This window comes from Laccaria bicolor, genomic scaffold, assembly GCF_000143565.1.
Source record: "Laccaria bicolor S238N-H82 LACBIscaffold_17 genomic scaffold, whole genome shotgun sequence".
In the NCBI taxonomy this organism is placed as follows: domain Eukaryota; kingdom Fungi; phylum Basidiomycota; class Agaricomycetes; order Agaricales; family Hydnangiaceae; genus Laccaria; species Laccaria bicolor.
Window position 1 is genome coordinate 146,631 of NW_001889888.1, and position 27,059 is coordinate 173,689.

General features: G+C 50.0%; 10 protein-coding genes across 10 annotated transcripts; 5 read left to right on the forward strand and 5 right to left on the reverse strand.

Annotated features, from left to right (window-relative positions):
- Nucleotides 1–355: 355 nt before the first annotated feature.
- Nucleotides 356–2,150, reverse strand: LACBIDRAFT_294592 (uncharacterized protein; the record flags this gene model as incomplete). Its single annotated transcript, XM_001882565.1, has 1 exon — nucleotides 356–2,150. The coding sequence occupies one exon, from the start codon at nucleotides 2,148–2,150 to the stop codon at nucleotides 501–503; it is 1,650 nt and encodes a 549-aa protein (XP_001882600.1). The 3' UTR covers nucleotides 356–500.
- Nucleotides 2,151–3,052: 902 nt separating this feature from the next.
- Nucleotides 3,053–4,075, forward strand: LACBIDRAFT_328477 (uncharacterized protein; the record flags this gene model as incomplete). Its single annotated transcript, XM_001882440.1, has 1 exon — nucleotides 3,053–4,075. One exon carries the CDS (start codon nucleotides 3,053–3,055, stop codon nucleotides 4,073–4,075), a length of 1,023 nt encoding a protein of 340 aa, XP_001882475.1.
- Nucleotides 4,076–4,601: 526 nt separating this feature from the next.
- Nucleotides 4,602–8,054, forward strand: LACBIDRAFT_294593 (uncharacterized protein; the record flags this gene model as incomplete). Its single annotated transcript, XM_001882441.1, has 8 exons — nucleotides 4,602–4,675; nucleotides 4,797–4,866; nucleotides 4,925–5,764; nucleotides 5,820–6,062; nucleotides 6,146–6,235; nucleotides 6,485–6,576; nucleotides 6,632–7,625; nucleotides 7,683–8,054. The coding sequence occupies 8 exons, from the start codon at nucleotides 4,602–4,604 to the stop codon at nucleotides 8,004–8,006; spliced, it is 2,727 nt and encodes a 908-aa protein (XP_001882476.1). The 3' UTR covers nucleotides 8,007–8,054.
- Nucleotides 8,055–8,273: 219 nt separating this feature from the next.
- On the reverse strand, nucleotides 8,274–10,487 carry LACBIDRAFT_299606 (uncharacterized protein; the record flags this gene model as incomplete). Its single annotated transcript, XM_001882566.1, has 6 exons — nucleotides 8,274–8,427; nucleotides 8,479–9,475; nucleotides 9,534–10,211; nucleotides 10,261–10,328; nucleotides 10,383–10,414; nucleotides 10,464–10,487. 6 exons carry the CDS (start codon nucleotides 10,485–10,487, stop codon nucleotides 8,274–8,276), a joined length of 1,953 nt encoding a protein of 650 aa, XP_001882601.1.
- Nucleotides 10,488–10,755: 268 nt separating this feature from the next.
- Nucleotides 10,756–11,986, forward strand: LACBIDRAFT_236329 (uncharacterized protein; the record flags this gene model as incomplete). Its single annotated transcript, XM_001882442.1, has 9 exons — nucleotides 10,756–10,892; nucleotides 10,943–11,132; nucleotides 11,189–11,292; nucleotides 11,343–11,419; nucleotides 11,473–11,503; nucleotides 11,556–11,623; nucleotides 11,676–11,726; nucleotides 11,776–11,839; nucleotides 11,893–11,986. 9 exons carry the CDS (start codon nucleotides 10,756–10,758, stop codon nucleotides 11,984–11,986), a joined length of 816 nt encoding a protein of 271 aa, XP_001882477.1.
- A 485-nt stretch (nucleotides 11,987–12,471) lies between these two features.
- On the forward strand, nucleotides 12,472–14,885 carry LACBIDRAFT_299608 (uncharacterized protein; the record flags this gene model as incomplete). Its single annotated transcript, XM_001882443.1, has 10 exons — nucleotides 12,472–12,589; nucleotides 12,646–12,727; nucleotides 12,780–12,835; nucleotides 12,892–12,996; nucleotides 13,052–13,158; nucleotides 13,213–13,603; nucleotides 13,661–14,070; nucleotides 14,129–14,219; nucleotides 14,285–14,631; nucleotides 14,682–14,885. The coding sequence occupies 10 exons, from the start codon at nucleotides 12,472–12,474 to the stop codon at nucleotides 14,883–14,885; spliced, it is 1,911 nt and encodes a 636-aa protein (XP_001882478.1).
- A 150-nt stretch (nucleotides 14,886–15,035) lies between these two features.
- LACBIDRAFT_328482 (uncharacterized protein) lies at nucleotides 15,036–16,589 on the reverse strand (the record flags this gene model as incomplete). The annotated part of the gene is made up of 1 exon (XM_001882567.1): nucleotides 15,036–16,589. One exon carries the CDS (start codon nucleotides 16,587–16,589, stop codon nucleotides 15,036–15,038), a length of 1,554 nt encoding a protein of 517 aa, XP_001882602.1.
- Nucleotides 16,590–17,246: 657 nt separating this feature from the next.
- LACBIDRAFT_328483 (uncharacterized protein) lies at nucleotides 17,247–20,364 on the forward strand (the record flags this gene model as incomplete). Its single annotated transcript, XM_001882444.1, has 9 exons — nucleotides 17,247–17,317; nucleotides 17,577–17,688; nucleotides 17,848–17,966; nucleotides 18,025–18,348; nucleotides 18,632–18,728; nucleotides 18,796–19,621; nucleotides 19,678–19,791; nucleotides 19,912–20,072; nucleotides 20,212–20,364. The coding sequence occupies 9 exons, from the start codon at nucleotides 17,247–17,249 to the stop codon at nucleotides 20,362–20,364; spliced, it is 1,977 nt and encodes a 658-aa protein (XP_001882479.1).
- Nucleotides 20,365–20,574: 210 nt separating this feature from the next.
- Nucleotides 20,575–20,820, reverse strand: LACBIDRAFT_299611 (uncharacterized protein; the record flags this gene model as incomplete). Its single annotated transcript, XM_001882568.1, has 1 exon — nucleotides 20,575–20,820. One exon carries the CDS (start codon nucleotides 20,818–20,820, stop codon nucleotides 20,575–20,577), a length of 246 nt encoding a protein of 81 aa, XP_001882603.1.
- Nucleotides 20,821–22,723: 1,903 nt separating this feature from the next.
- LACBIDRAFT_299612 (uncharacterized protein) lies at nucleotides 22,724–26,936 on the reverse strand (the record flags this gene model as incomplete). The annotated part of the gene is made up of 9 exons (XM_001882569.1): nucleotides 22,724–22,990; nucleotides 23,052–23,203; nucleotides 23,253–23,519; nucleotides 23,803–24,521; nucleotides 24,589–25,543; nucleotides 25,597–25,858; nucleotides 25,908–26,435; nucleotides 26,561–26,871; nucleotides 26,924–26,936. The coding sequence occupies 9 exons, from the start codon at nucleotides 26,934–26,936 to the stop codon at nucleotides 22,724–22,726; spliced, it is 3,474 nt and encodes a 1,157-aa protein (XP_001882604.1).
- Nucleotides 26,937–27,059: the final 123 nt, after the last annotated feature.

Sequence of the window (27,059 nt, forward strand, 5' to 3'; positions counted from 1 at the left end):
GAAATGGCGGCGTCCACTGGGACCTTATCAGAGGGCTTGGGCACCAGAAGGGGGTGAGAAACCTGGGAAGATGTTAGTCTGGGTACACTGAAGGTTCTTTCGGAAAAATTGATTGGAGTTTGACCCACATTTACGCCACATCTTCCATGATTCGTGGTCGATCTGTCAGGAGACATTCGAACAGAGCGGCGCGGACGGCGGTCTTAGGATATGTCGATGAATGATGATAGCAATTGACATGATAGTGGCGGCATCGGAATATGACATTGAGAGTTCAAGGCAAGAGAGCGGCTGAACCCTTCGATGCTAACAGCACAAAATATGAATTCAAATTTGAGCGTCGATACAAAGAACGGACTGGCCAGATACACTTTTAGTAAGTACAACGAAGAGGGCGAGCATAGGAGAGATAGGGATTGGCATAAGGGCATAGTATAAATCATATAGAAGGTGCATGGGTTAATTTAACGGATAAGAATACCATCCATTCCAAATCCATTCTATGATCGTGCCGTGGTCAAGAAACGAGTAACCCTTCCAACCGCCTCCTTGACAAGAGCATGCTCCTCAACGTGCACCTTGCCAAGAATCTTGCCGTCGTACTTGTCAGGGTGGAAACGAAGGAGCTCGTTCTTCACCCGCTCCTTCTTGGTTTTGGGTTCATAGCCCGGTCGCTGAGGGTTGAAGAGAAACTCGGAGAAGCGTTCGGGAGTGAGGTCATGGATGGTGTAGACGTCGTGGAGAACGGGCCATGGAAGCTGGGAGAACACAAGAAGGCCGCCAACATCACCCTTCAACGCGTCCCATTTCCACTCGTAAAGGTTCCAGCGATCAGCGTCGGTAGGTTGAGCGGGAGGAGGAGTGGGAGTGGGTGCAGGCACTTCTTCTGCCATGGATACGTCGGATGCGGAAGGACCAGAGCCGGACCAAACGTCTTGCATTGAAACGTCCCTCCAGAGACGTGGTTCCCTCGCTTGATGGGCCTCGACTTGCTGCTGCATCCGGGCCATCTCCTCAGCATAACGGCGGGCCTCCTCCTCCCGTGCTTGAACCTCAAGGGCAGCTCGACGATTTGCTTCTTCCTCTCGAATGCGGGCCTCATGTGCCTGGCGCTCAAGCTCTTCCCGTGCTCGCTGTGCCTCCAACTCTGCCTTCTTGCGAGCCTCTTCTTCAGCTCGAGCCTGCGCCTCCGCCGCTTGGCGCTCAGCAAGAAGTCGAGCCGCTTCAGCCTCGGCACGTTCTCTCCGAGCCTTCTGCGCCGCCAGAACACGCCTATGGTTCTCTTCTGCAAGTTGAATATTGGCCTCCCTTTCCTTCGCCCAACGCCTCCTTTCCTGCGCACGGCGCTTCTCCCTTTCTTGACGGTCACGCTCACATTCGGCAAACAGAGCCTCGTACTGGATGCGGATACTCTCAGCACGTTCAGCGTTGATACGAGCCTCCATCTCCAGCATGTCCTTCTGCGCCTGTGCCATGCGGGCAAGGACGGCCTCCTTATCCTGCTTTTCCTTCGCCCTATCATTGTAGTAGTCGATAATAAACTTGTCTTCGACCTTACGCATGTCCTGATACGGCGCATTGCGGGCCTTGCGCTCGGCTTCCAAGACAGGAGCCATACGCTGAGCACGTTCGGCGCTGGCGCGTTGGGTCTCGAGGCCGTTGAGAACTTCAGCCATGTTGTGGTTGATGTTGAGTTTCTCCAACTGAGTCATGAAGATCTTGTCCTCGGGCGTGAGATGGGGGGCAGCGTGCACAGCGACACGACGGACTTTCTGAGCGATGGCGTCGAAGTCGAAGGCGGGGGCAAGAACAACGGGGGGCTGAGGGTTGGGCTGGGCATTGGGCTGGGCGGCGTTGCAAGGGCCAGCCTTGCTCAAGTTGTGATACGAGCGAGCCCTGACGGAACGCTGCTGACGAAGGGGTTTGGCGCACAGGCGCTGGGAAGGGCGACGGCGTGGGTCCCCAGGAGGATAACACTTCTTACGAGGATTTGGTCGAGGAAGAGGGCGATAGCTTGGTTCACTGGGAATAATGCGTCTAAAGCTTGAGGCCCGCTCAGTGGATCCACCACAGAAACCGAAGAGTCGAAGGGGAGAGAAGTAAGGGGAAGCGCGAAACTTAGAAAGGGCCTTCTTCGGGGTTGAAAACATGTTGAGTGTATGTATAACTGCCCATTGTTTTAGACCGAAGCATGATACGAGATGGTGTTGAGATATACCTTGTAGTTTCGATTGAGACGAGTCAAAAAGTCCGTGAAGTTGAGTTCGTAGTATTGTCCGTGTAGAGTTGAGTCCGTGTAAGAGGTATGTCTGTCGAGGTTGTCGGTGTCTTGATGTAAGGAATAAAACATGAGGAACGTCCCAGCTTTATAGAGTGACAAATGCGGCCTACAGCATTGTCCGCCAAAATGAGAAGGCAAGTTGAGAGCTCGAAACCAATCCATGGGAATCAAGGTCAGAATTACCAAAGGTGGCAACTTTCGGGTGGCCAGGGAGCCATATGTTGTCGATCAATGTGGCCGAGAGACCGATTAGGAATTTTGATAAGATTGTTGAGGCCACGATGCTACATTTACGACGAAGGCCACGGTGGCCTTAGATTATTTGAATCTCCGTATTGTGCTTTTTGGTGGCCAGTAATAACTTGGCGTTTTGTGAGCCACTGTTAGTGATAGGTAGCCGACAACTGAAGCCTCTGCCCCAAGCGTTAGGAAATTCGCGCGAGTGTTACTTACTAGCTGGCCATCAGTATGGGTCGGGCAACATTATCATGGATCGAAACTTACTTACACTTCGCCATGGCCAATTTCACAATTTACCAAAGATTCCAAAAAAGGAAATAACATTGAAGACAAGGGGGCTTGCCAACAACGCTGTGGCCTGGTTGCCCTTGCATTATTGTGAGCGTACAATCATACAAAGGGTGGACCGGACAAAGCGGGTTGCATCTAGAAAATGATATAAGGCCAAATTCCAAGGTCACGATGAATCAAACTAACCAGTGGCATTCGCAGTCCACTTCACCCCACCATCTCTACAGCCTTCATTTCAATATGCGAACTACACGAAGCGCCACCCAACGATTCCAAGCTGCAAAAGAGCTCCAAGCCGAAACTCAGCCCAAGACTTCTCGCGTAACTCGTTCCCGCGGTTTGAAGCGCACTACAACGGAAGTCGAGATTTCTGTCTCCGCCACAGGTCAAGGGACACACATTAAATGGATTCGTCCGACCAAGGGAGGCGCTTCGATGACGGGGGTCATCCGCCTCCAGGACCAAGAGAACTTGGTTCCAGGTAGCGCCACACTCGACGACAATGGCTCTGGTAGTTTTGTGGATGGTCGTTTCGTCACACCCCCTCCTATCCAACAAGCCACACCCGCTGCTCCTCGCAAGGTGGTCCAACGTCAAGACAGAATCGGGAATCCGGGGATCATGGGTATTCCGGCAATGAACTTTGTCATCGACGTCCCCGAGGACGCAGGCCGAAACCAGATCAAGAAAAGCGTCGTCAAGGGGTATCTCCAGCAGCAAGCTGGGCTGAAGCCGTGGCCTTCTTTTCCATTATCCAACACCTTTATCATGTACGAAGAACAGAGCGATGACGAAGAGAATGATGAAGAACAGGGCACATCCTCCCTCGCTTCTCCCTTTTCCGAGTCTCCCACATCCACACTACAGAGGAGGATGCTCAGCCCTCATGGAACGCATTTGATTATACCCGGGACCCTGGACCCAATCATGGAAAGTGACAATTACGAGGAACGAGGCGCTACCCCAAGGCGCCTGTCTGCCCCTCGGGCTCTGACCCCTTTTCCAGACGTGCCAATGAGTTCGCCCCAGAAGACGCGAGGGTTGGGTCCATGTGGTACAATCCTGATTGGAGAGGATGGCAAAGCGATCAAAGGAGGAGGCTCTAGTACCCCGAGGCGCCTGTCTGCCCCTCGAGCTCTTACCCCTTTTCCAGACGTGCCAATGAGTTCGCCCCAGAAGACTCGAGGGTTGGGTCCATGTGGCACAATCCTGATTGGAGAGGACGGCAAAGCGATCGTACCAGGTCTTCAACCGGGATACTAAAGCGGTAGCATACCGAACTAATCTTCACCCACTTCTCGCCCTCCAGTACATGCTATCCTGTATCCAATATGTTTTTATGTCTGGTCAATGTCCCATGTTTTATTATAAGGAGAGCTAGACGACTTACGCACCAATGCCATATGGTTCCACACAATTGTTGAGAGATTCAGCCGCTTGAACCAAATCATCTTGTGCGATGGTATGTGAACTTTTTCTCTTTATCCAGTGGCGAAGAAACAAGGATTCGACAGTTGGTAGTGTGAACAAAGGGAGAAATGGTGATGAGTCTGCACGTGTCATCGGAGGCTCGGATGTAAACTTCGATCAACTAAACCTCCTCATACATCAAAGTCAACGTCGAAGTCACCGCCAATCGATTCTCCCAAATAGCTATCACCTTTATTTTATTGCTTGACGAACCATGCTAGACCTTCCCACAGAGCTATGGAGGCATATCGCCCATTTTCTTCCTCCTGAGGAGATCAAAAGGCTCTACAGCGTCAATCAAACCTTTTACCATCTCGCAATGGATGAAACGTACCGAGAGGTCAGGTTTGACTGCGTCAATAGAGATCTGTTGCATAACGTAGACTTGCTCAAGTAAGTCGAGATGCAAATTGTCAGACCCGAAATAACGCATCCATCCACAGATCTCCAGATATCGCTCGACGTGTCCGATCGTTCCATATATCATCTCAGCTCCTGCTTGATACCGAAATAGACTCAACAGATGGCTTCGGGATGAAGATATTATCGTTCACTTCACGGGTTATCCGTCGGCTAAAGCCAACGTCAGAGAAAATTGTAGAATCTATCACCAACATCATGCCAAATCTGACTGAAGTTCAGACATTCAGCGTCTCTTGGCATTGCTTGAGCGAGACTGGCACCGACATTAGGTGGTCTTTCTTCGCCCCCAACTTGCAACATCTTCGCTTATCCATTCCGCCGACCCACTTGTCTTGCATTCCATACTCCGTCGACTTCCCGAAATTGAAGACCTTTTACATCAAGTTCTTGATAGAGCATAACGATGAACTAAAAGTGGATGCCTTGCAGATGCTAGCTTCGTTCATAGACCAACAACGTCCTCGCCTGCAGAAGCTCGCCATCCGGGCCTCGCGGACAACAGATGTCTCGGCATTGTTCCTTTCTTTGGGAAAGTTTGAACACCTCATATCACTTGACCTCGACGACACATGCGCTCGTTACCCAAGAGGAGGGGCGGGGGTTGACCCCTCCGTTCAATTCATGAACGAGAATGCTAGCACACTCCGTGATCTATCACTAGCCTCAAAGCTCACAGGTTCATGGCTCAACTTCAAATATCTCCATCTCCGGAACCTCACATCCCTCCTTCTCAACTCTAACTTACTCCTCCCATCGAAAGAGTTCTGGGATGACCAGCTGTCCGTGTTCCTAAGAAATGTGGCCCATTGCCTGAAATCCTTGGTAGTCCTTGGTCCTTTGAGCCAAGAGGAGCTCGCATGGTTGTTCTCCATCCTAGACACCAGCGATTCAGAAGGCGGGCTACGAACCTTGGCAATAGGAACTGCCAGTCTGACCAGGGGACTTATAGTCCAAATCTTGGAGAAGCTTCCCCGTCTTGATAGCCTTACACTGCGTATTCATGACATTAGCGAGACAGGAACATATCCCGTCACTCCCGATGAGGATTTCCCGATCTCTGTGAGTACAAGCCCCTCCTCGTCTTTTGAATAGCTTCTATAATCTACTTTTTCAGAAATCAAGCGAGGAGCACCCGTTCGCGGCTCGCCTGCGTGAGACTTCCTTTGATGGATGGAAGCTGCGCGATATCACGGTTATGCGCAAGTCTTGCTGCGGCCAACTCTTCTTGTGGGGCTTGATGAAGCTTTTCGCGGAATGTATACCAACTGTGACGAGTCTCGCTGGAAATGGACATATGGCGATACCTGACCCACCAAACCAAAAACGAGCGGGAGGCACAACCGGTTGTACTGACATGGTTTGTTCTTACGGGAAAGCTGGTACAAGGACTTCTAGGGAATTCCCTTCCTTTGTGTACGTACCATAACTTGTGTTCTTCAGGTTTTACAAATAGATTGGTTGAAAACACTGACTCTTCGCATCTTTTACATGGTAGCAGCCACGAGACAAGTCAAGTTGCGATATCGCCAGGTACGGTCCAGTGTATCAGCACGTGGTGGCAATCGCTTTCTCTGACAGTGATCAAGCCAACATGAGGCCTAGGCGTTACGGCAACACTCCGACTTCAGAATCAACATCCGATTCATCAACTCTTGGACGCTCTTCACCGTCAAGCTGTGTGCTTAACGAAACATGCCAGACCTCCCTCTAGAGCTATGGATGCATATCGCCCAATTTCTTTCCACTGAAGTAGTCAAAGATCTCTACGGCGTCAATCAGGCCCTTTATCATCTCGCAATGGATGAAAAATATCGAGAGGTCAAATTCAATTGTGTTGATTCCGATCTATTGCACAAGGTAAACTCGCTCGGGTAAGTCTATACGCAAGACATGTCAAATCCGACTTAGTAACCAATCCATCCACAGATCTCCAGACATTGCCCGACGCGTTCGATCGTTCCACATTTCTTCTCACTTGCATGATGCCGATGACTCTTACTCGTTCACTTGGCGCACTGCGGTACTGGAGGACATTGTGCAGTCCATCATGAACGTCATGCCAAACTTGATCAGGGTGCATACGTACGGCGTCTGTTGGCAAGGTCGAGGGAGCGATATTAATCCCCCCATCGTTGATGCCGGGTGGACCCACTTTGCACCCAACTTGCAACATCTTGGCTTATCCATTCCCGCATCCCGTCTGCCCAGTGCCATTCCACATTCATTCCAGTTCCCAAATTTGGAAACGCTATATATCAAAATCTTGGTGGATGGTAACCACGTACCGACGGCAGATTCCTTGCAAGCGCTAGCTTCGTTCATAAACCAGCTGCACCCTCGCCTCCAGAAGCTCGTCATCCGGTCCTCGAAGATGTTGGACGTTTCCGCGTTACTGCTTTCTCTGGCAAAGTTTGAACACCTCACATTGCTCGAACTTGACAACACCGCCGCTCCACTCCGAGTATCATTAGATATCGATCCCTCGATTCAATTTATGAACAAGAATACTGCCACCATTCGTGATCTAACACTCGCCTCACCACTCACAAGTTCACTAAACTTTCAATATCTCTGTCTTCGAAACCTCACATCTCTTCTCCTCGACGCTTCATTTCTCTCTTCATTTCATTTCATGTCTTTGGCTGTGTTCTTCAAAAACGTGAGCCATACTCTGAAATCCTTGACAATCCTTGGTTCCTTGGATCAAGCCCAGTTCGGATGGTTGTTGTCCACCATAGAGGCTACCGATCTAGGACCTGCAAATGGCCTAAGGGCATTGTCGATAGGGATCGCCAGACTGACGAGGGACATTGTAGTCTCAATCTCAAACAACCTTCCGCATCTTGATAGTCTTACCCTACGGATTCACCACGTTGACGACCCGAGCACATACCCTCTCATTCCAGGAGACGGGTTCCCGGTGCGTATGACACTACCTCGTCACCTTTTGAACATCTTTTACCTTCCAGTTTTCAAGGAACCAACCGAGGAACATCCGTTCGTAGTTCGGCTGCGTGAAGTTTCGTTTGACCAATGGAAGCTCCGCGATATCACCATCAAGCGCAGCTCCTGCTGCGGCGTGCTCTTTTTGTGGGGCTTAATGAAGCTGTTCGCGGAGTGCATTCCAGGCGTGAAGAGTTTTTCCGGAAATGGAGATATGACGATACCTAACCCACCGAACTTTCAAAGACCAACAAAGGCCATCAGCACTTGTCGTGACATCATTTGTTCTTATGGGAATGCTGGCATGGTGACTTCTAGGGAATTTCCTCTGAGAAATAGCTTGTTGTACAGACCATAACTTGTGTTAGGTTGCTTACAATCTAACAGAGAAATATTGCCGTCGAAACCTGGTATATGGTTGTCATGATCACGGTCGTTCAGCCTTTATAAGGCTTGCATAAGTTATAGGTCGACGGTGACCAGAGTTTTTAGTGTGGTTGAGGTTCATGTAAGTCGGTGGACACAAAAAATGAATGGCCATTCCACGGGTCATGAGTTATCGCCGATTATCACAGACATGGGTTATGAGTCATATATACATACATCCAATAAAAGACTAAAGTCATCAAGAAACGCCAACATCTGCACCAGAATTTCCATTCCGAACCATCTCCCTCCTCACCTCACTCGACCACTTGAAGAAATCGCACTTCCAATGTGGATCCACATGCTCTCTCAGCCTTTCCCCGCGACCTTTATCATATCCTGGTCCAACGGGCCTGCAAATCAGTAATCAGCGACACGAAAGCAAGAAGAAGAAATATACTTACCTGGCACAGATGAAAAACCGCTTCCCCTTATTAGCCCCCTGCTTCGTCACGGTGAGCTCTTTCGCTAGTTCACCGTGAACAATACATTTCGGCGGTTGGATGGGAGCAAGGAGGTTCGTCCACTCGGCTGTGCCCTTGCCCCCATGGCTTTTGCTGTTCTTGGATTGAGATTTGGAAGGCACAAGGGGTTCGTTTAGCTGAGAGAGCTGAAGAGCGAATTGATAATCTTCTTCAAGGTCCACATCGCCCTCCGGGGCTCTCTGCTTTCCTTTCGCTTTGATACTTGAACTAGCTGGGGGCAACGAATCTTTTGGCTTTCTCATCGGCTTTGCAAAAAAACTGGCGATGGACTGTTGACTTGGTTTCTTCTCCTCTTCTTCCCTCTGTTTTCGCTTCTTCGACGTCGACCGGATATCAGCTACGAGTTTTCTTTTCGTGGATATGGGTACTGGCGGTGGTGATGAGGAAGGTGGTCGGGGCTGAGAGGAAGAAGGTTGTTGGAGTGGGGATGAGGGCACTGGACTTGATTTCGTAGTGGAGGAACCGCTGGTTGAGGTTTGAGTGGTTGGAATGGGTGTGGAAGATGGTGTTATCGTCGCCGAATTATTGTCGTCAACAATGATTGGACTGGGGCTTGGGACTAAAGCGGGACACGGAGTATCACTGCTCCCACTCCCCTTAGATTTTTGCCCAAAAAACTTATGAAGCTGGGTCTGCTTCCCCGAATACTCATCCCAAAACCTAGCAGCCAACCGCGGAGGATCCTTCCTCCCATCATCTTGCAAGCCCATCGCACGCCGTAGCTCAACCACAGCCCCGGTCGTAGGGTCAGTGATCTCATCGAATAGGTCGACGTAAACCGGACAATGGTCGCTTCCTTTGATCAGAGGTTGGATATCCGCAGCTTTGACCCATGGAAGCAACCCGCGTGTAATAAGGATATAATCGATACGTGTACCATAGTTTGAATCGCGCGCAGAGATCTTCGTGTTCCAGCCTAGGATCTGACAAGTCAGCCCAATATCCAAGAGCGCAACATAAAAAACAGCACAAACAGGTATACATCCCCTTCCGTTCAGGCCACAACTTCCTGACAATATCGATCATGAAACCGCCAGGCATCCCCTCGTCCTCGGGAACCAAAAACCCCCTCATCCACCTCCTCGAATCCTTTCCCCAAAATCCCTCCTCACCCTGCAACCCCTCTGCAAGGCCCTTCGCAACCATCAAGTGACCTTCACAGTGGTCGATGATAGCCGCACACGCATTCAAATCCCCCACGACCATCACCTCCCTGCCCTCCTTTATTAGCCCCACCACCCGCATTTCAAGGAGCCGGTGGAAATCCATTTTGTACTTGTCTCGTTCCTCTGTACCGTTCCCGTCATTTGGGCAATACACATTGATGAGCACGAATAAACCAAGGTCGAGTATGACTGTTCGGCCTTCGCTGTCTAAATCGGCGTAGTCAAGATCCCCCTCTATAGACGCGGTTTCAGCGTTAGGTGGGTAATTGTCCGAATCCGATATGCGTTCAGCTGCGGTTAGCGGCGGCTTAGGCTGCAAAACCCCACTAAGGCCTTCTTCGGCTTTGAGAGGGATGACAGCACTGTGGCGCGTATAGGTAGCTACTCCGGAGTAGCCTGACTTTCTTATGGGAAAGGAGAAGAAGGAGTCATAGGATGGTGGGACGGCCACTTGTTTTGGTAGGGCGGGGCGTGATGATTTCATCTCTAAGTTGGGTTTAGCAGCGAACGTTCTTGAATAAGTGAGGGAAGTCACCTTGAAAGCAGATTATGTCTGCCTCTAGGTGGTTTAGAATGTCGTCGTGCGCTTTGAGGGTGTTCCATCTGGATGATACGCGGTAAACAGGCGAAGGGTTTGGGCATTTTGGTTAAGCTCACGGGTGGTATTGAGGGAGTGTACGGACTCCGTTCTGTTTTCAAAATTCAACGGTGGACTCATGGACAGAAAATGATAGTTACAATGTTCCATGTCAAGATCCGCATGCTGCATTGTCGTCGGTGAGAACAACGACAAGAAATGTAAGTATTTCAGCCTTTGATTTGCGTATCTATGCTTCGTAAAGCAGCCCTATTGACATTCTATCAATACAAGGGCAGAACCAGCACGAATATACCGACCTGAGTGACGCCAACCGCGTCGTCTGCGACGTGGTCGTGGTGGGAGTGGAACAAATCTGTGTAATAAGATGCCGTAACTTTGACACAACATTGCCAATCTCCTTTCTTTTTACCGTGACTGCAACATCCTCCAATGGCCTCTGCCCCTGCGCGACGCCGGAGCATATTCCGCCCATGCATTGATCTGCACGACGGACAAGTCAAGCAAATCGTAGGGGGAACGCTCTCCGACACCGCTCCTGAAACTTTGAAAACTAATTTCGTTGCAAAGTCTGTTCTCTTCCAGCTCTCAGACCGCACAAAAACTAAGGATGGCACAGACAATCTGCGGGCGACTTCGCCCGGATGTATAAAGATTGCGGACTGGAAGGGGGACATATAATCAAGCTGGGAGGGGGAAACGATGCGGCTGCGAAAGAGGCGTTGCAAGTTTGGCCGGGCACATTTCAGATCGGGGGCGGGATAGATGACGAGAATGGGAAAGAGTGGTTGGATGCCGGTGCAGGGAAGGTAAGCATTCGTGAACATACCATGGGTTACTGCAGCTCAATGAAATCATGGACCAGGTCATCGTAACATCCTACCTCTTCCCTGGGGGGAAATTTTCTCTGGAAAGGCTACAAGCCATCGCTTCCGTTGTTGGGAAGGAGAGGTTGGTCGTTGACGTGAGGTACCTTTCCAGTTTTCTCATTCGACTTTTTGCTAATTGAAGATACACAGCTGCCGGAGACGAGATGACAAGTGGCTGGTAGCCATGAACAAATGGCAGGTTATCACCGACATGGAGGTGTCGCAAGGTTGTCTTCCGCCGCACCCACCAGGTGAAGGTGAAGGTTGATTATATATGCAGGGACACTTGATATGCTGTCGGAGTACTGCAGGTTAGTGTTGTCGATGATGCTATGGAAACTTCATGCTCATTAACACTGTTAGTGAATTCTTAGTGCACGCGGCTGACGTTGAGGGACTATGTCAAGGTATCGATGAAGATCTCGTGCGGAGTACGTCTGCCATTCCACCTCTCAGGCTCATTATTGACAAGCTGTTTTGCAGAACTAGGGGAGTGGGTGAAGATACCTACTACGTACGCCGGCGGCGCCAGAGGTATTTGAGCAAAAGTTGACTGTACGGCATCTTCTAATACAGTCTCAAGATATTTCAGATCTTGACCTTGTTGATCGTCTTTCCGAAGGACGCGTAGATCTAACATATGGAAGGTGAGTTTTCAACGCCTCTCCTTCCTATCTTTTGCTGACGAATGTTTTTCCAGCTCCTTGGACATATTTGGCGGCTCACAAGTTTCATTCGAAGAGTTGGTCCAGAAAAGTCGGAAGAATTCGGCTTTCGTAAAAGCATCACAATGAATGTCCCACCGGTAATACATAGTACTCATTCCTTGGATCCAGAAGCTCCATTTGAGTTCCACAGTCACAGCAATCCCTTGATACATCTGAGCTGCTGAAGTTAGCAAAGGCGTATCAGGTCCTTCGCAAGTCGTGCTAATCTCTATCTGTACGCAGAGAGCTCAACTCGGAGGTAGCGTCGTTGTGACAAGCTCCTCGCGAAGGGATTACTACTAAGTTTGGAAAGCTTTCAAAATTTACACCACTAGACTCGAGGATTGCTCCTCCCCGCAATTTTGGGCATATCAAACATTGGATGCTTCGAACCTATCGCGCAGGGCCCGGCCGTCCCACTTTTCGTTGAATTCTTCTAAGGCCGTGGATCAAAACTTTGATCGGCTTTTTTGCGTTGGATGTTCTGGGCTTCGAATGCCGAGGAAGCCAGTTGCATCAAATAACCCCTCTTTTCTGCCTCGTCGGTTTGCCCCCAACCCGCGCTCTACAAAATGCGGACCTTCAACAACCTTGTTCTGGCTGTATCGTGGGCCACCGCTTCACTTGGTGCTCTGTACACCGAACCCAGCCAACTGCCGCACCTCACGTACGACTACGTAATCGTTGGTGGTGAGTCCCTCGATGTTGGTCGAACTTCAGAGACTTGATAATGATTCCACGTACAGCTGGTACCGCCGGCAATGTTATTGCGAGCCGACTTTCGGAGAATTCACTGTATTCTATCCTTGTTCTTGAAGCAGGCATCAGGTGCACAGGCTTCTCCCCTTTGTCGGGTTATCCCTTGAGCTCTTGCCTTTAGCGCTGAGGACGATCTCGCTACCATTGTGCCCCTTTTGATACCTACCCTCCCGCCTAGTACGTGTTAGCAAAGTGTATCCTCTTCAAAATCATTGACGATATATTGATCATAGATTCACCACATGACTGGAATTACACCATAACACCTCAAAGCGGACTCGATGGACGGGCATTCCCTTACAGACGAGGGAGATTACTAGGAGGATCTAGCACCATCAGTGAGTCATGTGGGTAAAATGCTCTACACGTTGGTAATCATCATTTCTGTCATAGACTTCATGATCCACCAATACGGCTCGTCGGAAGACTTCGACAAGATCGCAGAGATCACAAATGACGTTGGTTGGAAATGGGACAGCCTCAAACAACACATTGAAAAGGTTCTGCCATTTGACCCTCTCCTTCTGCCGGTGCTAGTTTAACTTCGAATTTAGCATGAAAAAATAGTTCCGCCCGCAGATGGTCACAATACATCAAGCCAATATGTTCCTGCTATTCACAGTACAAACGGGATTATGCCTGTGAGCCTGGCAGGAAGATCCCAGTCGATTGATGCGCGGGTCATCGCTACCACGAAAGAAATGCCACATGATTTTCCTTTCAACAAAGACATGGGTGGAGGAGACGTTTTAGGCCTCGGTTGGATCCAGTCTTCCATTGGTGGTGGGAAACGAAGCAGCTCTGCCACTTCATATCTCGCTGCCGCGATCAATCGACCAAACGTTCATGTCCTCATCAACGCACAAGTAACTAAGCTTCTACATACCGGCTCTCTGTCAGCAGTGCCTTCTTTTCGCGCTGTGCAGTTTGCACGGAAACCTGGTGGTAGGTCAACGCTCAACGTCAATGCAACCCTTCTCTTTTCTGACCCACTGTAAACAGCGCCCCAGACCGTCGTGAAGGCGAGGAAGGAAATCATCCTATCAGCTGGCTCTATTGGCACACCCCAAATTCTATTACTTTCTGGCATTGGTCCAAAGGCTGAGCTCCAAGCGCTGAACATTCCGGTCGTCGTAGATAACCCATCTGTCGGACAGAACCTATCTGACCACATCTGGGTGCCCAACAATTACAAAGTAAGGGATGAGGACAGTCTTGATGACTTCTTTCGGGACCCTCTTCGCTTTTCCTCTGCTATGAAGGAATGGCATGCGAGAAAGACGGGCATTTTTGCTGGTGGCATTACGAATAATTTGGGTTTCTTCAGGCTCCCTTCAAACGCTAGTATATTCTCGACCACCCGTGACCCAGCATCTGGTCTCAACTCTGCTCATTGGGAGATGGTCGTTGCTGTACGATCATGTTCATCAGTTTGCTTTGAATGCGATTAACGCCGTGACGCTGATGCAGAACTTTTATCTCAATTATAAGCCTGGTGTTGTCGAACCGGTCAACGGAAGTTACATGACCATTCAGTCGGCTCTGATCTCCTCGACGTCACGTCCGTTTCCCTTTCATACTAGCCATCAACTTCATGTGCTGAACCACCCTTTTGCTTTTTTGCAGGCGGGGCAGTAAAACTAATTTCAGCCGACCCCTTTGCCCATCCGCTCATCAATCCCAACTACCTCACGACCCCGTTTGACATCTTCACAATGCGAGAAGCTGTTAAAGCAACCAAACGCTTTGTCAGCGCCGACGCCTGGAGAGACTATATCGAATCTCCTGTTGGTGGCGTTGTTGGCACGGAGGATGCAGACATTGATGCTTACGTTCGCGATCAAGCGTTATCGATGCTTCATGCAACGGGTACTGCAAGCATCTCTCCCAAAGGTGCTAGCTGGGGCGTTGTAGAACCAGATTTGAAGGTGAAGGGTGTTGACGGGGTTCGTATCGTCGATGCTTCGATTTTGGTGGGTTTTTTGTTCTTACAGTAACACAGTATGTTGATATCCTCTTATAGCCTTTCCCGCCAAGTGCTCACACTCAAGGCCCAGTTTATCTGATAGCGGAAAGGGCTTCACAGCTCATTGTGGGCGAGAATCTGCAAGCAGAGTTGGACTTTCACTTCAGAACAGATTGGGTGGTCGAACTTCAAGCATTCCTCTCATCGTCTGCGGCAAGAATGTATCGGTTTTGCCAGGACATCCCCATCATGTCGAATTAACTTTGTAGATATCCTGTGGTAGTATTTTCTTGGGATAGTGGTGGATGGTGGAGATTCCTGAGCCTACCTCCATTTAAAATGATCTAACATTGCCTCAGGTACTCTTTCAGTCTGGGAGATGTTTTGGGGAAGCTGAGATTCAGTTAAATACTAAACATCGAGATATGTTAGATCAATGGAGCCGTAATTGACTGACACCGCTTTTAACCTCGGACAGAGTGACATGATCTTCTTCAACAAATCTTTACACCCCTTCAAGTCAATCTGTTGCGCCGAGAATGGTTGCTCCCCAAAATTAACTTTCTCTAAGCTTGAGAAAAGAGCCAAAAATTGAGGGAGTAGCTGCACAATGGGATCTTTCCCATCATTCAACGTCATCCAAAACTTTGTGTGAAGAGTGAGATCCTCAACCATCGTGAAATTTGTTATGAATCTGCTGACAGAGCCTTGAACAGCGACAGTCGTGGAATTCGAAATGTGTTTTTGTATCCACTCGTGCACCCCTGTCTTGGAAGAGAAGTTGAGGCCGAGGCGCGGGGTATTCGTGTAAGAGTGGCTGAGTGCAATGGCTGAGAGCGCTTCGTCGAATTGGTCGTAATCAAAGTCGCCAGACTCTGCTAACAGTGTCACAGCTGCGGGCGGTTGAAACGGGACTTTGGGGCAAAGGATCCACGCTATGAATTTCGGATGTGCATTTAAGATCTGCAGCTGAGGAAGAATAGGTTTTCGAAGTTGAGGCGTTTTATCAGGAATAAAAACTCCAGAGAGAGTCAGCGAAGCAATTGAGGGGTTGCATCGGAGGAACGTTTCTATATCTTCGAGGGCCACGCCCTTTCCGTCAGCTAAGTGATCACCAGAATTCCATTCGAAGCTATACAGCGCTGGTAAGGTGAGGGTGGGAAGGAGTTGATGCCAGGTGGCGGAGCTGACGACGACTTTGTTGAATGCCAGTTGCGTCATGGCCCCAGCATTGGCTTGGAGAGTAGATTGGAACCAACGAAGCAACTGGGGGTGGAGGAGCATCGAAGACATAATGTAAAATGAGGCACATTGGGGGGCAGGTGGAGGACAGGGGGGTAAAGGTTGATTCTTGGTTTTCGAAAAAATTGACAACATCTTCCAACGTGCCGTGTTTGATGAAATCTTCCAGGATTTCGGAGGAGACAGCTCCCGCAAATTCGGCTCTTCCGAAGAAAGCGAAAAGAGGGTGTCACTTCCATCTATACAGAGGTCCTTGCATGACTTCTGGAGTGCTGCGTCCACGAGAGCGGAAAACTCCGTGCTCCACTTCTGCATATCAAGTTTAGCATCGTTAGGAGTAGACGATGGGTAGTGTGCCCAAGTAAAGGTGTGCAGCGAGGGAAAGCGCGCAAGCAACCTCCGCAACGCGCGGATATCGTAGAAAAGCCTGTCCGCGTCGTTGGTGATGCAACGATACTGAATATTTCGCAAATTTGTGGCCAGCAGAGATGTCCCGAGGGCAATTAAACCCTCCTTGGAAGGGCACGACATCGAAACGTATTCAGGAAATTGCGTCCTGATGTCAATGCTATTTCGTGACAGAAAGAGAGGCAGAGCGAAGAAATGGAGGGTCTTGCACGTCTTCGCAAGGGCGTAGATCGACTCCGTGTCGAGTGGATTTATGATCTGGGTGAGCAGCTCGTGCGGAAGGTCAGTAAAGATGGCCAGGTTCGATGGCAACATTGCTTCTTCTATGCTTGGCTTGGGGGATGTCAAAGACTCAAAGTGGTGTTTAAATAGTAAACTTCAATGAGGGGCTGAAGAGGGCGGTGTCAAGCGATGCTGTACTTCAGTGCCTGGGTCTGGGCCATGCATTGCGTGACCAGCCACAAACATAAGACCGCTCTTGAATTGATCGTGGTAGTGGGACGTCATTGGACGTCGACGTCGACGTCCTTGTTGAGAACAGTGACTTGACAGCGACAAGAAACGTATCTTGGCATGATCAAGTCGCATATCCAGGCTACACATAGCAATCCTATTTCTATTCTATCAATATTACAAGAGCAGAAGTTACGAGAATATACCCACCTTTAGCGACGACGACCCCAAGTTGCGTACTTGCAGGATGCTTGCAGCAGGTGACAATCAAGTGACAATTTATCTCAATTTATTTTGATGGCTTTGCTATTCCTCTTCTTCGCCACCACCATCTTCTCCAATAGGGCCCTTGCCAAACCTCCCCCAATGCCGTAGCATATTCCGCTTATGCGTTGACCTGAACGGTAGATAGAGCAAATACTCGGCACTCTCTGATGGCATCGCTCCTGAAACTTTGAATACGAATTTCGTCGCAGTCCGTTTTTACCACCCTTCAGCGGATGACCCAAAGAACTAAAAATGGCGCAGACAATCCTCTCCGAACGAAAGATAAGAATGCGAAGGAGTGGCTGGATGTTGGGGATGGCAAGGTATGTTGCTTCGGCGGCCGCGCGAGTGAATCGGAGTTGACTGAATCTTGAAGATTTTCGTTGCATCGTATCTCTTCCCCGGGGCGGACTTCTCGTTGGAAACCTACAAGCCATGTTTCTATGGTTGGGAAGGAGAGGCTCGTCGTTGATGTGAGGTCCTCTCTAGTTGTCTCTCTTGATTTCTTGCCAATCGAAGAAAGACAGCTGCTGGAGGCGAGGTGACAACTCGTGGCTGGTAGTAACTATGAACAAATTTTAGAACATCACCGACATGGAAATGTCCCAAGGCAGTCTTCCGCCGCACTCATCAGGCGAACATGAAGGTTGATACAATGTTCAGAGACATTTGGTGTGCTGCCGGAGTACTGCAGGTTAGCGTTCTTGGTGGGTCTGTTTTACTGACCTTGTTAATGAATCTTTAGTGCACGCCGTCGAGGTTGTGGGACTACGATGAAGATTTCGTGCGGTATAGGTCGCTCACCCCTCTTAGGCCTATCTTGGGCGAAGATACTCAATACGTACGCTGGTAGTGCCGAAGGTACTCGAGCAGCAACCGATCTTATAGCACCCTCTATAAAATCATGCAACTATATCTTAGTCTTGATCTTGATCGTCTTTCTGGAGGGCGCGTTGATCTGAGGTATGGGAGGTAAGTTTTCAACGCCTCTCCATATCGTCGTATCTGACTTGAGGGATCTCTGCTTAAGCTCTTTGGGTGGCATGTTTGGCGCTTTGCTTATTTTATTTGAAGAATTGGCCTGGAAGAATCAAAACAACTTGGCTTTCGTAAAGGCATTCCCAAAAAACTCTTTCACACTACGCATCCTTCTTTTCGTCCGACCAGCGACAGAACGCAAACTTGACGATACATTTTTCAAAGGATACATGCGTTCCCAAGCAAGTCCTCGCCACGCAACTTCTCTTACTATCGTTGCTCCCATCATGCTCGTAACAATCCTGCGTTCATTTTCTTTCGCAATGACTCTCGTCCTTCTACCTGCTTCTTTTGAAGCTTCGCAGCCCGGTGCAACGTACGAAGTTCGCACTGCTCTAGAACCTCCGTCACCTCTCTCCACCCCTGCCGTCGTCTTGCTTCGGTCTCGGCGTTTGAAATGTCCCTGCAACGGGGACTCTATTCACCGCACATCCCGACAATTGAGGGTCACCTCACCATACAGGACATCTACCCATTGTCCAAGGCTCATGACGACTTTTGTTGACTATCAGAATGGGGTATATTTCGAGCTCGCTGCCGAGCAGATAGAGATCGGTCTGGGCCACTCTAAACCAGGTCATGCAGTGCTGGACATACAGTACTTACGTATACATGACTCGAATTCTCAAGATTGCTATAAATAACATGGTCATCGCACCCAGGAGTGTCAATCACCCCCAGAACAGTTCCCTAATGGTCCGTCGCTCATAGTATTTTTCTGCGTACGAACAACAACTGACGACGGGCTGCTCATTTTACGTAGCTGGCACCTCTACTTCCGCCAGAGCTCCTCGACATCGTGATGGGCTGTCTCCTCGACGATGACAACTCACTCAAATCAGCCTCACTAGTCTGCCGCTTTTTCGTAGCTCCAAGCCAATCCCGCTTGTTCTCCATCATATCCCTCAGACCTCCCCCCCACAAAAAACGACATCTTTCAGGATGCCGTATGTTCGGTGCACATATCCCCACAAACTCGAAAGAGGGGTTCAAATCTTCCATTGAGGCATTTAGCCGAGTAATTGCAGCCTCACCCCACCTGCTTGGCTACGTACGCTGCCTTCACCTTCATGGCTCCCCTTACCCTCTTGTGCCCCGGCTCCCGCCCAATCACACGGACTGGCTCAATTCGCAATCACCTCATCTCATGACCTTTCTTCCGCGCATTGCTCCGAGGTTGAAGGGTTTTGGGATGCACCTGGTAGACTGTAAGACACTCTTACCGGATGTTATGGAGGCGATCGCAGGTGTCTTTGAATCCGGACTTTTGACAAGCATTACCCTCATCGACACAACCAACCTTCCAGTTTCAGTGCTTGCTTCCTGTGAACGGTTACAGCACCTCAACCTCCAGGTCGAAGGTTGTTGGGCTAGTGCAGCTCTTGCTGCTTGTCGCGTGTCCAAACGTTGCCAGTCAAAGAGACCCCTCATCTCACTAAAATTACGTAATTCCAGAAGTGAATGGTTCTCAAGAGACGATTGCATTTTTGACATTTCCCGTCTGCGTTTTCTGGATCTTTTTGGACAGCTGGATTTCGCAAGAGTTTGTGAGATATGTTCCGGTTCTTTGAGAGTCCTCCACATGGAGGGTGAGTCCGTTAAGTTTCACTCATGTTGTTCTATCATTGATCTCTGATTTTCATAGCCAAGTACCTGCCGGATGTTTTCGTCGCCTCGAATGATATAAACAGCTTCATCGTATTGGAAAAGGCCTATTTTCATCTTTCTGCGGGCGCTAGCACTCAGGCTCCCATCTCTAGTGAGCCAAGAAAGAATTTGTCGCGCATAAACGATCTTCTGCGTCACTCTCACATGCCGGCTCTTAAGCAGATAATCCTCGACTGTGCCTTTACGTATAAATCCACTTTGGACTTATTAGTCCTTTTCTCCGAAATGGACTCTATCCTTGCTGACGGAACTCAGGAGAACCTGCCGGCTCTGCAATCTGTCACTATTCTCGTGGACTGCAATCAACGGTACAAGTACAAGGTTATAGGAATGATCATGAAGCGAATGCGCCTGCTCCGCAAGATGGGCATTGTGAGGGTTATTAGGGGCGAAGACAGGCAGCTTCTATGAGTGGGGTTGGAAGTTTGGTCCAGTCTCAAGTTTGCCCCGGGAAGTGTCTGCGTTCCGGTGATACTTCGTGCGTTCTGAGGGTGGCATATCTGAATGATAGTGGTCAGCGGATACGGACGGCATGGTGGGAATGTACGAACTGCAGACCCCACGCACAGAGGACGGGGACGAAGGCGGCGGGGTGAAGGCTGTGGGAGTTGTTGTACTCCGGGTACTTGTGAAGAGAATTGAGAGGAGGAGGAGCGTGGAGTAGGCGGTGAATCGGGCATTGGGGACTGATGCCGGATGTGAGGATGTGTACTTTCCATCGAACGGTGCGGACACTGTTGTAGCTGGCGACATTGAGACTGCTCTGAAGTATACCTCTACCTCTACTAATAATTGGGGCTCGAAGGGCCCGTGTATTTCTTGCCGGAACGGCTTGTGTACTATACTACGACATAATTACATGATAATGGACGGCTTACGCACAGGAAACCGTCTTTGACTCCTTGTCCATAGAGTCACGCTCGCACAGCGAAGACTCGGCGGTGGACTTTGCACTGGACAATAAATTTCGATTGAACCTGAAGATGCCCAGTGCCCGTGGCAGAAGGTTTTTAAGGGAGGCATTGCGCTCAGCCTTCCGCTGAGCTTTAGCTTCAGCTTGCCTGTTCATCTCCTCACACATCCGAGCCCAGGCTTTCTCTCCTTCCCTTGCATAGAACATATCCCTGGAATTATAGAAATGTTCAAAACCTAGAATGTAATATTGGTTAGATTGTTGGATAAGTAAGAGACTGACGACTGACTTATGAGAGTGAGAAATGGGTATTTCCCGCCTGGTTCGTTTGTGAGGAAACGTATGACCTCGCTTATTGGGAGCTCGGTCCCGTTGTTGGTGGTCCCTCCATGCAGGCAATCGCCATCGTGAATGTGTGGTGGGAGTGGATGAAAGCCCCCACCTATTGGGAGCTCGGTCTCGTTGCTGGTGGTCCCTGCACGCAGGCGATCGCCATCAAGAATCTGTGGTGAGGAGAGGGTGGTTTTAAACTTGAATTAGATTGCGACAATGTGCAAGATACCTTCCATTCAAAGGAGGGAACGAAAGGGTGTGGAAGGTGCAGCCATGAGAGGGATGTAGAGATCTTGTGTTTTGTGTAGAAATAGTATTTTATCCCATCGTCAGCAAATGGATCCTCTGTCGCCCTTAACATCACTCTGTTTCAAAGACAGGGAGGGGTGAATTTGTCGTTGTAGGATTGAAATATTCAAAGCCTCACGTTATCGTCTCAGTGGGATGAATTATCTTGCTCTGGGCCGGCGCGTCCACCTCAGGCGTGGGGTCGAGCTCGTCCATGAGTTGATAATCCGGCGTAAGCCAACCAGCGATGTAATATCGGGCAGGGTTACTCCGCATTGCATCCACCTGTCGGTCAAAATACGCACAATGGTAATCCAAAACCCTTGACCATTCATATTCGTCAACAAGAAATTGGAGGTATTCGAAGTACACGAGGGCGCCCTTGATAATGTGCTGCGAAAAGCTGCCGAGGTACTCGCACAAGATCGCAAAGTAGACTTCGAGGGGGATAAGAACGGAGCTAGGTGTCTTGTATAAAGAGGCCTCTTCAGAGACATCTGGGTCTGGAGGGCACAGTTTGTAGAGGTGGCGTGCTGGGAACCGGTGAGTGATTATGGACACAACCAGGCTTTCCGAGTTCTTGATCTTGGAGAGCACTAACTGCAGGTCGGCTCGTGGTAGTTCCGGTGTCATGGTTGACTTGAATGCAAGTGGCATGTTTCAGATTTGTGGTTGTGGCAGCCCTCGTTCCAGCAATTGATCATCTGAGTCTTCAACTTTCTCCTTGCGAGTTTCGTCTTAGATATCCGCCAACGCAATATCGTCCACAAATTATGCATAAAGAATGTACTCCTCGTCGTCAAGGCCGAGGCGTGAAGCTTGAAGACTGCAGTGAGCTTTCGTGTTGCCATCTTGACGCTGGCAGCCTCGATGGGTGGTCGTTTGGTCTTTGCCGCTGTTGCTGTTGGAAACGATGTGAGGAGCCTTTCAATTGATTTTCTCCTACTGTGCGGTACGCATCAGAGAAACGAAAGTCTCCATAGCTCAGTGGTAGAGCATGCGATTGCAGTAATCTGTAGGTATATGATCCATCGCAGGGTCAGGTGTTCAAACCACCTTGGGGACTTACAAAGTACACATATTGACATGGTTTTTTGTAAGCTTACATCTCGGGGTGGTGAATCTCAATTGAATCGACAGGGCCTGCACTGACAATTTACATGCGTAACCAAATCTTTTGCACAACGTATGTACTCCATGACCCCCCTTCAAAAGTCACGAAAAAGATCCCATCTAAAGAGAGTCCAATCATTTCGCGTACGCATTTTGGTGCAAAAGAACTTCTATATAATCCAGACGACGAAAAAAATGCATGTAAGTAGAGTAAAAGAAAGCGGGCCGAACGTCGATTCAATCGAAAGCAAATGAGTCAAAGCAGCAGGGGAGGGGAGGGGGAGGGGGGTAAGGTATCATTCATCAGCTTCATTCCAATATCCATTTCTTCTTTTTCCTCCCAACCAACCAGTCAACCCCAAACCCCAAACACCGCTCACTGCATCCTCCCCAAAACCCTAGGCTGCGAAACCTCCGCCATATTAATGAAGATATCATCCGCAGGATGACGATACAGCGGCGCGCGGAGCCTCTTCTGATCAAGATGATGACCAATGAACCCAATGCTCCTTCCAAGGACGAACAGCCCGTTCAGCGTCCCAATCTTGATGTACTCGTCCGCCTCTTCGGGGGTGAAAGCGCCGCTGTCCCGGAGGAGATCGACAAAGCTTACGGCGATGCAGCCGTCGACGTTTAGGATGAGCTGCGTGTGGTTGACAAACGTCAGTGAAGTGACGAAGGCAGGAGGACAAGACAAGACGCACAGTATCCTTCTTGGCCGTAGTAACCTTCTCAACAGCAAGCGCATAATCAAGGAGAGTATGGCTAGGGAAGTTCTTGTGTACATACTCCTTCACCAACTCGACACGAAGATCAGGGTTATTCACACTCTTGATCTTGTGTCCAATACCGCTAACTATCAAATACCATCAGCCAAACCCCCACACAACCTCAAAGAAACTCACTGAGTTTATTCGCCTTGCGCGAATTATCAACAAACTCCCTAGGCGTCAACCCCGTATCCCTCGCATTCGAAAACATCGAAGCAGCCTCATCAAGCGCACCTCCAAAGCGACTTCCGATGGTCAAGAGCCCAGAGGCCAAAGACGAGATAAGGTCCTTGCCCGCGCGAGAAGCGACGATGGTGTTCATGGCGCCAGAAACGGCAGGGCCGTGGTCGGCTGTGAGCATGAGCACCATTTCGATGAATTTGGTGGCCCAGGGTGGGAGACCTGTTGGGGTGAGGCGTTAGTTAGATCAGTAACGAGAAGAGACAGAAAAAGAAGTGATAGAGCGAAAGAAAGAAGGGAGGAAGAAGGAAGGGGAGGAAGGGTGAGGAAGGCAAGGAACGAAGTAATGGAGCGAAAGGAGGGAACGAGGGAGGAAGGGAACAGACGAGGGAACAAGGAGAAAGAGAGAGAATGAATCGTATGAGGGAAAAGCAGAAAAGGGAAAGGAAGGAAGAAAACGACGAGCAACAAAAAAAAGAAAAAGAATCAAAAAACCACAACTCACGTCTCTTAAACCACAAAAGACTAACAACACCCCCCAACCCAATATCCTCCTTGAACACATCCGATATCCTCATCCCAGCATACAACAACTCCTGCCCCCTCTCATCCGAAATAGTCGATATGAACGCCGCAGGCTTCCTTATCAAACCCAACTCCTGCGCCCATTTATAATCCATAGGAATAACAGGCGGCTCAACTTCCCCACTAGGCTTTATCGTACCACTCCTCACCAACCCTTCATAGGTTTCTTTAAGTACGGTAGGCAGCTGTTCGAACGTTTCGGGGACAACGAATCCAGCAGCGCGCATAGCCCTATTCTTCGCGTCAGCCGTCTCAAGCTCACTATTCGCCATGCTCCCCGCGTGCCCGAACTGGACTTCGGTAGTGAACATCTTCGCACAGGTCCCAATAGCCCACGCCACGATCGGTTTCTTGATGATTCCAGCTTTAACGGCGTCAATGACGCGGTATTCTTCGATACCCCCAACTTCGCCTAGGAGAACGAGCATCTTGCAGTCGGGGTCTTGTTCGTATCGGAGGAGGTGGTCAATGAATGTAGAACCGGGGTATCGGTCGCCGCCGATGGCGATACCCTCGTAGGTACCGTTGGTGACCAGCGAAAGGATATTATTCAATTCATTCGACATGCCTCCAGATTTAGACACGTATCCCACCGAACCGGCGCGGTAAAGCTTGGACGCAATGATATTATCCATCATCCTATTCCCCATACATCAGCCCAACTCAACCCAATCAACCAAAAAAAAAAAAAAAGAACGAAACTCACCCTCCCGAATTCCCAATCCTAAAACACCCAGGCTTAATCCCACCAACAGTCGCAGGGCCAACAATCAACACCCCCCTCCCCTTCGCCTTCCAAAGTATCTCACGCGCATGCCGCTCCGGAACACCCTCCGCAATCAACGCAATAGCCTTGATCTGCTCAAACTCCAAACACTCCAACGTACTCGAATACACACTCCTCGAACTCGCAAAATTCACAACAACATCCACATCAGGGTGTTTCGCGATCGCCTCGGTGAACCCGGTGTATACAGGCAACAACGTCTCCTTTGTCCCCCAATAAAACTTTTGGATATGGTGGCCGCCAAAGGGGTAGATCATAGCTGCGACTGAGGGTGTCTGCCTCCCGCACGAGTAGTCAAAGTCCAGCATGCCTTGGATGGCACGTGGTTGGAGACCATACACGAACGAACGGGTGTTGGCGTCGAAAGGCCTGTACGAAGGCCGTGCGGTACTCGTGCTCTTCGTCTCGAAATGTACGATATGGTCCGCGATCTGCGTACGCTCGCCGTCAGGGTGGATAGACCCAACGGCATCGGTGCTGTCTGCGACGGGGGCAACCCGTGCAGGTGGTGTATCGGGCTGAACGGAATGAAGGCCATCAACGCCAACGTTGGAGGAAGTCTTGGACTTGTTGATGTCAATCCCCAAAGCGAGGGGCACGATCTCCGTGACGTGTGTGTCCGGCCCAAAGACGCGGATGGGGACGCCCAGGCTCTCGCCGAGCAGACGCATGGCCTTTAGACCTTCCTGGTAGTTCGGTCCACCACGACGAACAAATATCTTGACGGAGTGAGCGATCAGCTGACTCTTGTACTCTTTGAGGGCACGGATGATGCCTTTGAAGGTGGCAGCGACGTTGGTAAAGTTGGCAATACCACCACCGATGATGAGAATCTTGCCCTCTGGGTGAGGAGTCCCACGAGTGATGAGGTCGACTGGTGCGTATATGCGTCAATGCCAATTCTATCAAGGAAAATAAGCAACTCACTGATAGTCTTCGCGTATTCGTACGTCTGTCCCTCTGTAGGAGCACCAGAATACTCTCCGTAATTGGCAAGCTCGTGAGCGAACCCGTGGGCCGCGATGGCATCGGAATACACGACGCTGGCACCACCACCCGCCACCATAGTCCAGATGCGGCCTTCTGCGTTCAACACGGTAAGTTTGAGCGAAGCACCGGTCGAACCGTCCAGTTTCTGGATGTATGCTTCCTCTTTGGTGAGGTCACGACCGAAAGGAGCAGGCCAGACCTAGCGATAAAATCAGCTCGGTACAAAAAACCCAGTCGGATTGACGTACCATGGGAGGACCACGATCAGCAGAGACCTTTCCACCCGTCGTCGAGGTAGTCGCCGTCTGGTTATAAACCGACAAATCACGAGCAATAGCCCACTTGGGTCCACAAATGCTCTCGGCCGTCTGATCGAGCTTGGCCGCCATATCAAGGTACGCCACCTCTGGCTCTCCCCCATCCTTCGCGTCAAGGACAACGAGGGGATTGATCTCGAGGTACGCAAAGTGCAGATCAACGTAAACGCTATACAAGCGAATGAGGAAATCAACGAGGGTATCCTTTTTCTCTGCTGGGACGTGGGTTAGGAGGGTGGACGCGATGACGTCGCGTGTAGGGAACGGCTGGATGACGGGAAGGTTGAGAACGAGGGCTTTTGCGTCGACGTCGCCGATGTCTACGCCGCCTTCGTGGGTGAAGAGGATGGAGTCGCCTTCACGGCCTGATGTGATGCAGACGTAGTATTCGGTGTGGGAGGGGTGGGGAAGGAAAGGCTCTACGATAAAGTTGTTGAGGGTTCCTGTGATGGATTCGACCTATGTAAAAAAAACAATCAGCATTCAGGGTATAAGGCAGGCACGCGCGCCTCCCGTAAAACGCGAGGCATGTATGCGTGTCGATATGACAGATGGGCTGATTCTAGATGGGCACGAGACCTTACTTTTTGTGGTTTTCCGGCCCTCTGCGCGATCCATGGCTTCGCCTCGTCCCAGGTCTTGTTAAGAGCGAGCAAGCCCGCCTTTCCCCTGCGCTTGATGAGCTGATCAGGCTTTGCTACGAGTTTGGATGTGAAGACCCAAGAAGGGAGTTGCGTGTCGGGCGTGATGCTGTCCGTCGCGGGGTCCCATGCGATCTGAGCTACTTTGGCGGTGGGGTAGACGAATTTGGTTTTGACTTGGGCATGGGGCGCGATGGGAGGTGCACGCTCGAGCCAGTATGCGAGGAGGAGTTTGGCGTCGTATTCACGGATGGCTGTGGTGATGTGTTAGTGTGAGATCAAGAGCGGAGAAGAGAAGAGTACTACCTTTGGAGGACATGATGGGAGAGGGTGAAGAAGAGACGAGAACGATTATTAAAATATATAACCAGACGAAATCAGACCCTGGTCCGATTATCCCAAAACCTGGTCCGACCATAAATTATTTCCATCCCCTGCCCCC